The following is a 12713-nucleotide window of genomic DNA, read 5'->3' on the forward strand; positions in this document are numbered from 1 at the left end:
GATGAGAATAGGATGTGATTTAACACCAACAAGTGCAAAGTGATGCACCTGGGGAGGAACAACCGGCACCATACCTACAGGTTGGGGAACTCCCCTCTTGTCAGCACGGAGGCGGAAAAGGATCTTGGAGTCATCATTGACTCCAACCATGATGGCCAACCATACCTTGTCATGCATCCACAGATGCAGCTCGAGCAGGTCCAAGGAGGTGATTCTCCCCCTCTAAGCAGCACTGGTCAGGCCGCAGCTGGAGTACTGCGTCCAGTTCTGGGTGCCGCACTTCAAGAGGGATGTGGACAACATAGAGAGGGTCCAGAGGAGGGCCACTCGCATGATCAGGCGGCAGTAGGGCAGGCCCTACAAGGAGAGGCTACGGGACCTGAACCTGTTCAGCCTCCACAAGAGAAGGCTGAGGGGGGATCTAGTGACCTGTTACAAACTAGTCAGGGGGGATCAGCAGGCATTGGGGGAGTCCCTGTTCCCCCGAGCACTGCCAGGGGTGACCAGGAATAACGGTCACAAGCTGGCAGACGGTAGATTTAGGCTAGATATAAGGAGGCGCTACTTCACTGTCAGGGTGGCTAGGATCTGGAACCAACTTCCAAGATAAGAGGTGCTGGCTCCTACCCTGGGAGTCTTTAAGAGGAGGTTAGATGAACACCTTGCTGGGGTCGTTTGACCCCAGTAATCTTTCCTGCCATGGCAGGGGGTCAGACTAGATGATCTACTCAGGTCCCTTCCGACCATAGAAACTATGAAATGACTGAAGTCCAAACAACTGGACTTTTAGTCCATCTAGGAATTCTGTCTTCAGAGTCATTGGTCCATTCTGTAAACATTCAGAAAAAAATTCTTTAAATGTTTTTCTGTTCTTTAAGACATAAGCATTTAAACACATACAGCACTTAGCTTTGTTAATATGAATAGTCTACAGGTTTCACTTGGACTGCTCACATGATTAAAACTTGTAAATTCAAATTGAGGCCTTTCTCTGTAAACTGCAGTGGTTCCTTTGATAGAACACTGTATAAACCAAAAAGTAACCTTTAAATTATGTTATGCCGCGGTGTTGAGCTGTCCATGGTAGTCTTGCATCGATCTACAAATCTGTTTTGTTTTGTGGCTGCTTTGCCCAAGGAGTGGTGACTTCCAATATTTTTTCTCAGTGAGCAATTTAAATTGATCTTCCTGTTGCCCAGTGCCAAGAAATGCAGCAGTGTCAAGTTCCAAGGCACTCTGTGTTGACCTTTTCCTTCTTATTGGAAGTTTGTTCTTCATCACAGTCCACTGGTGTGGCCTTTTGGATCACTTCAGACCTGTACTGATACCAGTACCAGTCTGTACCACTCAGAGAAAGGTGGATACCTTAACAGCAGTATCAAGTTGCCCTTCACTGTGGCAGTTGATGAATAAAGTTGTATAGAACTTCTGAATTTCTTACTGGAAACTGGAATGGCATACACAGAGGGTAATAATTTCAGGGAAGGAATAAGCAGTAGGAACAGATATCCTGAAACAGAGAGCCTGTAAATCTTATTATTCAAAAAAGAGGAACTGAAAGGATAAAAATGAAGTCCAGTGTTTTTAAAATGGGTATTTTCTGGTGCCACTCCAATAACTAGTGTACCAAGAAGTTCAGTGAGTGGTGTGTGTTATTTGCTAGCTAGTAGAGGTCTTCACAATAGTTTAGATAGAAAAGTAATACATAATTATAGGTGAGATCACATAATTTGACTTAGTCTCTTAGAGAAAATATTACAATAGAGCTTTTATATAAATGTGGGTATGGTATACTCCAGATCTTTTACAGTACAGAAGTAACTTTGATCATAAAGAGGACAAGCCTAGAGAAAAATAAAATTATTGTATTTTCTGCTTATGAGGATTTATTGCTGATTTATGAACAGCCATACTTGGCATTCCAGAACCATCTTATATGTCGAGATCAGTGGGTGAGTTAATGGGAATAAAATTGGAGTTCCTTTTTTTATTTTTAGGTTAGCAGCCTCTGACTTTCAGTTCAATGTCTTTTTTATAAAATACGGTCCTCATTTCAGATCCAAATTTACCTGTCCCATATATTATGCTGTGACCTCACTTTGTGTTGTTATAAATCATGGATATCATAAATGCTGAAATGTGAAACTTATGTTTCATGCAGTATTTATAGTGCTCTTGCCATTCTCTTTCTCTTCATATTACCTGTAGTAACTTTTCAATCCTAAAAATGAAGAAAATGGTGAAGTTATGAAACCCTGTCTCTTGGTGTTTTTTCCATCTAGTAGAACCTGGGAAACAGAGCTAACACTTAAAGAAAACATGTCCTTGTTCTAACCAAGGCCGAGTTTTGGATGCAATTTGGCATGTGCAGACGTAACATTTATGCTAGCATAATCATGCAAAATAGTAGAGGATAGTTGACACAGACCCAGTTAAGATAATCTAATGGAGAATTACCCATGAAAGAATCAAGGGTAAAATGTTACCAGTATAAATTATACTGGCTTAAGTTTCTTCCATCCACATCCATCCAGGGGTAGTCATTTGTTACACCAAATAAGCTCTTACATGTTCCCTCATCTTCTAGCAGTGAGTCACTGTGCTAACTACCCCAGGAGATCTGGATTCTGGATTTTTTATTCCAGTGTCATTTACCTCAGTATACAAAGGCATATACACCAGGTTAAACATATATCTTTGGTCTCCTACTCTGAAGTAAAACTAAATCTTGAGAGTGAGAAGCCAGCTCAGAGATCCTGTTAAGAGATTGCTTTATCAGGTGTTGAGGTAGGTTTTGTGAATTTAGATCCTGCAGAAAGGATCAGGTGAATAGAAAGTGAGACTGAAATACTCTTGATACAGAGCACTGACAGCACAAATCTTTAGATGGTAAGATTAATCAGACAGTCCCCCTCAGCTGCCATACCCATGAAGGGACAACTGTAAGGGTGAGAATATTTACATTTAACCCTTAATATATCTATTGAAGCTTTCCACTAGAAGCTAGGCTGAAACTGAGCAAACTCATTTCACACAGGCAAGCAGGCAGCCATCAGGTGAAAAAACTAGTCTTTGGGCACATCTACACGTTCATTAACACACCATAATTACGGCACATTAAGTTTAGTACCTGTAGTGATGGGTACTAACTTAATGCACAGTAATTGGCACTATGGCACATTAGCACAAATGAACACTTTTTTAGTGATGTTAATGCACATTAGATTAAATCTAGTGCACATTTGCTCACTAGCATGTGTTTTGCCGTCCATGCTAATGCTCAGTAGAATTAGTCTTCTGTGTATTAAGCATCTTGTGTAGATGTGCCCTTTGATACTAACCTGGGCTAGACTTGTACTTAATGATAGACAGGATTCTGGCTGCATATCCCAATACTGATTCCCCCTCCTGTCTAATGTCTCCATCTATATTAAAAGAAGAAAGAGCAAAATATTTGGTACCATTTTAAAATACTAGGTGTAACTAATTTTGGTAAGATGTGTCTCCATCATTAATGTTTACAGCTGACAGAGAAATACCTAAAGTACTCTCTGGAAAATGATTACCCTATTGAACTCAAATGAAAATTGACTGCTTACTCTTTTAACACCTTAGACAAATTTTCTAAGTCAGGCATGATTATATAGTTGTACTTCTAAAGAAGAATGTGGTATTTGGTTATAGCAGTGAATGAGATCTCAGTTTTTTTTTTTCTTTTACAGAACATAGGAAACTTGGCAATCTGACTGTGACAGTGAAAAAGGCCGTCCCTTCTCCAGAAGCCCTCCAGATTCTCTACCAGCGCATGAGATATGAGTACGAATTTTACTACTACGTCAAAGAGCAGTTCCACCTGCTAAAGCGCAAGTTTGGACTTAAATCTCATGTCAGTAAGACACATCCCAGACCAGAATTTTTTATTCCTTCTCCTCTGGAAACTGAAGAACCAATAGATGAAGAGGAGGAAGATGATGAAAAATGGCTAGAGGATATCTATAAAAGGTGATAGAAGCACCGTGCTTTTCTCTGGTGACCCCTTCAGGTTTCTTAAGATTTTTTTATTAAAAATTATTCCTTAAGAAACTGGGTTAATGCACAGCAGCATTTAAAATAAAACAAGCAAACATTCCCACATGTTGGGGTGATTGGAAAATACCCGGTTTTTGCGGGTGTTATTTGTTTAGATTTATTATACTTTCCTTGGCTCAGTAGGATCCTAGGTAGGAAATAATTTAAGACAGAACCATCTATTTTCTCATCACAAAATAACTTTTGCAGTGTATAATACTGCTCTGTACACTGCCCCTTGGCAAAACACTAGCAGAAGCGTGGATCACAGTAGACATAATTTACAAAGTAACTGTCATAAAATCTCTCTCAGTAATAAGTCTTAATACCATGCCTATTGTTACTGCATTGAGTACAAATGGTAACAATAGCTCTAATCATATGACAACATTTTAGGTTCAAAGTGTACTGGATTAAAAACAAATTAAGTAGTCACTCCTGAGCAGGAGTGGAAGAGTATAATCTGCTCTTCTAGCAAAGTGTATTCATGGAGAGAAACTATTAAAGAATCTTGCTAACTAGAAAAGCGCAAAGAAATCAACAGAGTGAGCAAATATACCAGTGGAACTGATTGATATGGCTAGATGAAAAGCCAAGGAGATGGCATCATGCAAATCTGGTAATTTTGGTTCTGCAGCTGAAAGCGTTGCTTTAAAGGGAAAGGTTCAGCACATTGTCTTTATCCTAAAGGCAATAAATTGTATACTGTTATCATACCTACCCTGGGACACAGACTTAAAATGACATGAGACAGGTATTCATATGAGGAGCTAAAAATGATGTGTATCTTCTTCCTTTAGCATAAGCAACATTTCTGTGGCTATAATTTTTGTGAATCTCTATATTTAAAACAAGTAACAGAATTACAGTGCAACATAAGTAATGATGTTCTAAAAGTATGGCTGGATGGGACCTCAGGAGGTCATCTAATCCAGTCCACTGCTCAAGACAGGATCATCCCAATCTAAACCATTCAAGTCGAGTGTTTACCTAACCTGCTTTTGAAAACTTTCAACCTTTCTAGGTAACCTGTTCCAGTGTTTATGCACCCTCATATTAAAAAAATTCTTCCTAACATCTAAGCTAAATTTCCCTTGCTGCAGTTTAAAACCATTGTTTTTTGTCTTAGCCCCTGCAGCCACAGAAGATAGATTATCGCCCTCTGATTTATAATCACTCTTCAAGTATTGGAAGACTGTTATCAAATTCCGCATCCTCTAAACTAAATTATTCTTGTTATTTTGACCTTTCCTGATAAGTGATGTTTCCAGACCTTTTCTCATTTTTGTGGTGCTCTGCTGGACTCTTTCTAATTTGCCCATGTCTTTTTTGAAGTGCTGTGCCCCAAACTGGACATGGTACTCCAGCAGAAGTTTCACTTGAAAGTAACATTTCTGTTGATACAACCCAGCATGCTATTGGCTTGTTTGCAACAAGAGCACGTTGTTGGGTTGTATTCCATTTTTGGTTCACTGTAGACCCTAAGTCCTTTCTGATAGCACTGCAACTTAGCCAGTCATTTTTTGGTTCATATCTGTGCATAAAATTGCTTTTTCCCCAAGTACAGGACTTTGCACTTTGTCCTCACTGGATTTTATTAGATTAATTGTGGACCATTTCTCCAGTTTATTAAGATTAATTTGAATCCTTATCCTATCCTCCAAATTGCCTGCACCTTCACACAGCTTGGAGTTGTCCAAAAATTTGCTAAGTGTGCACTCAGTCCCATCCCCTACATCATTAATGAATATACTGGACCCTGGGGACCCCCATTTTGATACTTCCTTCCAACTAATCAGGCTTATCAAACCAGTGATGGTTGCTCTTTGATAACAGTGATCCAACCAGTAACATAGCCACCTTAAAATACTTTCAGACAGACTATACTTTCTTAGCTTCTTTATCTTGAGAGGTCTGATTATACATCTTACATATCACATAATAAAATAGAACAACAGGAAAAAGAATATCCATATAGCAATAAAAAACAGCATTGAATAATATGTTGTTAGACATTGTGCATACATTGGAAAATATTGTGACTAAGTACAGACAGTCAAGAAACCCGAGGCTGAATTGATTTCAGTCTTTGCAGGTTAGATTAAATTGAGAAACAACTAGACAGACATTCACTTTTGATTCAGGAAATGCAACCACATGTCTGCAGTGGCTCAGGCCAGAAGCCAGAGGGTGCTTAGAGCATGGTTCTCTGGCACATAGCCAGCCTGGGCTGTAGGTCCACTTCCTCTTTCTCCTGCCCCTGAGGTCTCTGGGATTTGCATTCCATAATTACAGTAGTAGGACTCTGCAGAGTTGCTCATTACTTCCTCTTCTTGCTTCCAGATGCCTCTGGAATTTATAGTCCACAGTCACAGCCAGCAGTAAGTTTAGCAAAGCAGGGCAGCTCTGTACTTGGGGGAAGGGAAATTTAACCCCCCGCCCTGGTCCCAGACTCCAGTTGGAGTTTGCCTAGGGGAGACAGTCCGTGCCTCCCACTCCTTCCCCGCTTCTCTGCTGGAGCAGACAGCACAGCCCAGGCCAGGGCTGCAAAGCATGCTGGGATGCTGGGGGACTGTGATTTAACTTGAACCAGGAAGGGGTCTGGGACAGAAGTTTCATAAACTGTTTAACCCAAATCAGTTAAGTCTGATACTACATTCAACCAGGTTTAATGTAAACCAGTTTAGCTATTTTGAAACTGGTTGATGGGCACTTAACTTCCATTCTGTTACAGGTTTAAACCAGTTTCTGATCATTTAAACCAGTTTATGTGTAATTTATGTCTGTAGCGTGTGAGAGTTTAGCATTAGTCGTGGCAGTAAGGTGAACAAATACCAGAAAGTGGACTGAGCAGTGCTAGATGAAATGGGAATAGCTCCAATAAGTAGCATCTTTAAGGTACTCCATTGATTTCTGGCAATTTTTGTAAGGTTATGAGCTAGATTGTTACCTGGACAATGTGACCATACAAGGGAGCAAATACGTTCCATGCACTCTAAAGCAGACAGCTCAAACCTTGGGTCCATGCACATAGAAATAACTAAAGCTGCTCATCTATACAGTCCCTCCTTTGAGCCAATGTGTGGGGAATGGATGGTGCTTTGGCTTCATGTGCATATTTGCTAACCAGAGTAGATGACCCAATACAAGGTCAGCAGTAGGAAGCTACTATAAGGAAGAAATAGAGGAGGAATTGTGACTCAGAAGGGTGTGTTCCAACTAAGATGCCTCCAAGCACCGCTTCTGGGGTGATGCAACTTGGGCACCACACCTTGAACAGGGCTATGCCTAAATTCCTGAACTTTTCATGGCAGTTTTTGCTTCTTCCTTTTGGTGGTTGCTTTAGAGGAGTTCTGCTACATGGATGTTGTCAGCCAAATGGTCCTTCATTTTGAACTAAAAAAGCAAAAGTTATTTTGTGATTGATTAGGCGTGCATACTGGGCCAAGCTCTGAGGGGTTTTTCCTCCTCCATAAGCCTGCAAGGAGCCAATAAATGTGGTGGACCATCTTGATCAACCAGTCAGTCTATAATGTACTCAGTTGCAGAAAATGGAAATAAAGAAGTGAAATCATATTAAGACAAGATGATGATTTACAAAAAACATACCTGGAGGGACTTTATTCTCACGTCTCACATCCCCGCTTTGTGGTACCAACGTACTACCATGAAGAAACAAATTAAAGAAAGCTGGAAATGGCATAGAGAACAACTAACATAGTAGCTAAAATATGAATCTGCTACATTGTACATTTTAAGTGGTTTCTATGAAATTACATTGAAAGAGTAATGATTAGTTTACACACTGTGGAATTGTTGTTATATTTTGGAAAGAAAATTAATATTCTCACCTTTTAAAAATTGTTTGAATCTTTTTGCCAGTGTCATGATGCAATAATCAGTCATTTAACACATTCACCCTTCCTGCAAGTTCATTGCCGCTTACTGTAGAGTCTATTTTTATCTGTTTATTTAATGGTATTTTCAGTCACCATTACTTATAACCTAAATACAAAACTGTTAAATGATTTGTTTGCTAGGTTTTCATGTTATATTTTTCCTAACAATCAACCTGGCCTCTTCTCATTGAATGGTACTTCATAACTTTTTTTGGCACATATGCTTTTAAGATTCCTGGCCTTACAGCCCATTTGTATGTCATGAAATATATTATATATTTTACTTAAATGTTTAAAAGTACATTTTAAGCTGGTTAACTTTTGATTTATTTATTATAAATTTTCAGCACATTCCAAATTCTAAGTTGCTCAGGAAGAAGTCGATTTAAATGATGTTATTTTGGTCTGATGGATATTTCTTGTTCAAAAACAAAAATCACTGTTTGTAAGCCTTCAGGCAACAACAGCATTGTAGGAAGTGCCATATATGTACTTGTAAATCTTTTTGTGGGGCAAAAAGTTGGGTGCTTGGCATTTATGAAAATAAGAAAACATATATGTACATTTAGCTTAGCTTTAAATGGAAACAACCTATGGCTTGAGATGAAATATTCTTTAATTTATTCACTACCCTCTCTTAGATCCTAAAATATAAGCAAGCCATATGTTTCTTTATTTTTAGTCCAAAAATAAAACTTATAGAGTTCTTCACAGCACCATAATCTATTTGGTTACCCACATTTTCCTTATCTGGATATAATGTCCATAGGTGGTACTTTATCTGGACTCTCACCCAGTAGAACTGTATTTTACACCGCATAATGTATTATCTCAAGGACATACTTCAGCAGAGAGATTCAGGCAGGGTGTTTCTGGGTGTTTACTCTACTCCTTCAATAGTCTTGAGGCACAAGGCCAAAGGCCAAGTTACTTAACCACCTGAAAAGTGCAGTAAATACCCAGAAATGCACTGTCTGGTGAACTTTATTGCTGTTACATAGAATTTATTTTTTTGCCTAAGGGAAACAGCTTATGACCCATGCGCTGCATTTCACTAGACATTATAGACATGGGTAAAATGCTATTTTATAGCCAAGCTAAAAAGTTTCTGTTGTGTTCAAAGCCATTTCATAATGTAATAGTGCATTCACACTAAAGAAAAAAATAAATCATTGTTATAGTGCAGCATTCTGGAAAAATAAATTTTAGCTCTAAACCTCAAATGACAATGATAAATGTTGCATTTTTGTTATTTCTCTAACATATAAACTGTTCTAATGAGACTTGTCTGAGTTGGAAAATCTGAAATGTACTCACAGTAAGAGTACTAGTGTAGCAAAACTGAATGCATAGATAATGAAAGGTACAATTGAAGTCCTTTGGACAGAAGTTCATTAGTCGTTTTCTTACCTGGTATTTGTAATAAATTGCTTGGGTTTTGTTGTATAGTTTGGTAATCAGTGCCATGAAAATATTAAGCAGAACGATGATCTTTGACCATTGGAATATAGATTTGCTTTGCTTATTCTAGTTGTTAAAAGCCATTGAAGTCTGACTCTTACCAATATTTATTGCAGTAAAGCTAACTTCAGTGGAAGGGGGCAACTTTGTCCTGATGAGGGAGATCACGTTGAATAGCATTTTGGTCACCCCGACCTTCTCTTCCTCCCCCCCCTGCCCCCCCACCCCCCCAAAAAAAATCAGCAGATGATTGTCCACCAGAAAGTACATTTGGGGAAAAAAAATTAATCCTATACAAAATAAAGACCTGTAATTTACAACTACAGATGAATGGTACTTTGTGTCTTTCCTTAATTAAAAATGGAAAATTTGCAATATTCCATAGCAGTAACCTAGAACACTGCACTATTGTTATTGTAAGCTGACATGTTTAGGATCATTGACATACTACACTAATATTCACTCTTTTACTTTTGTAGGGATTGAGTTTATGTGCAAAGAGTTCAGCAAATCTAGAAAAGGTATATTATCATCTAGTTTGTGTAAACAGGTAACCAAAGCAAGAAGTCAACAGTGTCGTCCATAAACTGCTATTAGTCAGTCCCGTGAGGATTGATTTTAAGGAGCTTATAGTTTTAGGGCCCAGAGATGGAAGCTACCACCAAGTGGACCATTCTTATGATATACTTTGATTTGAGTAGTCAGCGTTTACATGACTAGATTTTGCTCAGTCATATATCACACTAGAAAGCAGTTCAGTGAGAAACAGCCATTAAAGACAAAAAAACTGCAAAATGTTAAAAATGGGAACGCTTATTTTGAAGATTGTAAAATCAGCACAATACCATTTTCTGGTCATGTCTCGCATATAACTCAAAAGCTGTTCAATGTCTTTTCTTCAAATTGTTAAAAAAATGGATCTGCTACATACCAAACAGCAGCATGAAGTGATTTTTATAGCTCATGTATAACCTCTTGAAAGTGGGGCTTTCAAGAGGTTATACAGGGCTGCACGATGGAAATGCTGACACACCTCAAATTCAGTCTACCAGCATTAATGTGCCGCAGTATGGTACTTTAAGGGCTCTAGACTGGCTTTTTTTGATGAACATGTGCATTCCTCCTCTCCCACATGTCTCTCCTCAGTAGTTGGCAGCACAGAGGCATCTGGCCACATGCTGTGCTTCCCCAGAAACATCCAGAATCACTATCAAGCATTAGTCAAGTGGTGAGATTTGACCAATGGTATATTTGAATGTGGATTTTAAGTGTAAACATGTGGATTTCCTTTTCTGAATATATGTCTTTTTTCTTTGTATTTAAGTTATTACGGGTAAATTTAGCTGTTGTGAAAGAAGAACTAACAGCGTTGGCTTTAGCCCGGCTTGATGGAAGCAGGTGTTTTACAAACTTTAGTCTTTTCCAGCTGTCCTCCTTTCCCTGTCTGGATGTCTTTTGGGTAAAAATCCTAGTTACGGTGAATTGTACCAAACTATATGATGGTTTGTGCTGGGAAGAAACAAAAACTAGGATAAACCCAGACGGCTGTTAAGTGACGTGAGCAAAATCCTAAGAACTAAGCTGATACAGGGAGTAAAAATGCCGTAAGGCCTGTTACGCAAACCATACACAAAAATGGAGAAAGCTGGACCGTGTGTGGAAACCAAATGGTGCTTCAGGTATGAGCTTTTTTTTTTTTTTTACTGTACTACATGCTTTAAAACTGCATAACTGCCTAAGAAACATTACAAAATACCTGCATAAAGAGACTGCCTGCTCCTGTGAATAATGCCCAAGATTTGCTTAGATTCATAGACATCCTTCAATAATATATCTACCCACATTAATCTCTGGTAGCACCAACCTATTATCTCCACATTTGGTGCTATTAGCAGTGCTAAAACAGATTGCTAAGCATTCAGTAGAATTAGTTAAGGTTTGCAGAACACTTCCAAACTTGAAAGATTCCCATACCGTGTTAAAGTATTGGATGATAATGATGAGAATAGCAAGCTTTGTTTCCTACTAGTCCAAGCTGGTGGAAAAGAGTTCCTTTTATCTCAAAGAAGTCTTGATTCTCCGCAACTTGGATTCAATGGAGAGGAGCAGGAACAGAAACTGAATGTGTAAGTCAGAGCCAGGAGGACTAAGCCATGCCAGCTCTGTGCAAGCACAGGATCCTGATACTCTCCACTGGGAATCTCTAGGCTACTTTGTGCTGTGAGAGCACACGAAGGGGAAGGAGCATCGGCAAGGCCAGATGCTCCAATGTCATGCCAGAGTCTCCATGTCTCAAGCGTTTTCAAAAGAGGAACTACTTACAAACTAAAGGAAGAGTTTTAAAAACTGGTGCTTAAAATGATTAGGACTAGATTATGGGGGGAGGAGATTTTCCAAGGTATAAATGGCATTTAAGGCATTTGTTCTCCTATTGAACGTCAATGAAAAAGTTTGCTTTTTTACTTTAATTTTCTTCACCCATTTTGCATACAGGTAAATCAAATTTTAAATTGTACTTAATAGATTTCCCAAGATCATTTCCCACAAGGCAGCTCTGTGGTGCCCACTGCCACAGTACCTAAGCACCTCACAGCACCCAGTGAGGCAAGGAAGTGTGATTACAGGCAGTCCTCGGACTTACAACACAATTGGTTTTTGAAAACTGTGTCTTCAGTTGAAATGTAGTAACTCAGAACCGATTTTCCCATAGGAAACAATGTTATAAATGGGGGGTTGGTTCCTGAACCAAGGGCAAATACCCTATTTTCACCAAAAATAACCAAGAACGTTGTACTCAATCAATTATAGATGAGTAATATAGCTACATTAATGTATTTATACTGTAAATAGCAATCATATTGATTTGGAAGGACTTTTTTGAGGTAGCTTTGCTAGACTTTTTGAAGGGTTATTGGCTGGAGTCTTGGCTGCAGGTTTTTCTGGAGCCTTGGCTGCTTCTTAAAGAAGGTGTCCAAGGAAGTTTGGACAGATGTTCTCCAGGGAGATGGGCAATGCAGCAAACTTGTTCACTGGCGTGGTGTCGCATCAGATCAAGCATTGTAAAGTTGAAACTGATGTCAGGAAGTTGAAACGGGGTGTCAATTTATAAACATTGTAAGTGCAAAACATAACTCGAAATGTTGTAAGTTGAGGGCTGCCTGTATTCCCATTTTATCTGAACTCTGCCACTTAGATACCTGAATCAAAATTATACTGCAAGCAACTCCATCTACTCAAGATCTTGCATACCCAGCACTGTGCTGAGGGTAGGCACCTAACTGAGCA

At 39.0% G+C, this 12713-nt stretch overlaps 1 protein-coding gene across 1 annotated transcript in view; it reads left to right on the plus strand.

The window, feature by feature from the left end:
- Positions 1-9743, plus strand: part of UST (uronyl 2-sulfotransferase) — a 301480-nt gene extending 291737 nt beyond the window's left edge. The window contains exon 8 of the mRNA XM_090041136.1: positions 3723-9743. Coding sequence (XP_089897262.1) covers positions 3723-4006 — 284 coding nt within the window. The 3' untranslated portion in view covers positions 4007-9743. The remainder of the gene's footprint in view (positions 1-3722) is intronic.
- The last annotated feature ends 2970 nt before the right edge of the window (positions 9744-12713 follow it).

The sequence above is a fragment of the Crocodylus siamensis genome, chromosome 1, assembly GCF_052110815.1.
Source record: "Crocodylus siamensis isolate JL-2025a chromosome 1, ASM5211081v1, whole genome shotgun sequence".
NCBI classification, from domain to species: domain Eukaryota; kingdom Metazoa; phylum Chordata; order Crocodylia; family Crocodylidae; genus Crocodylus; species Crocodylus siamensis.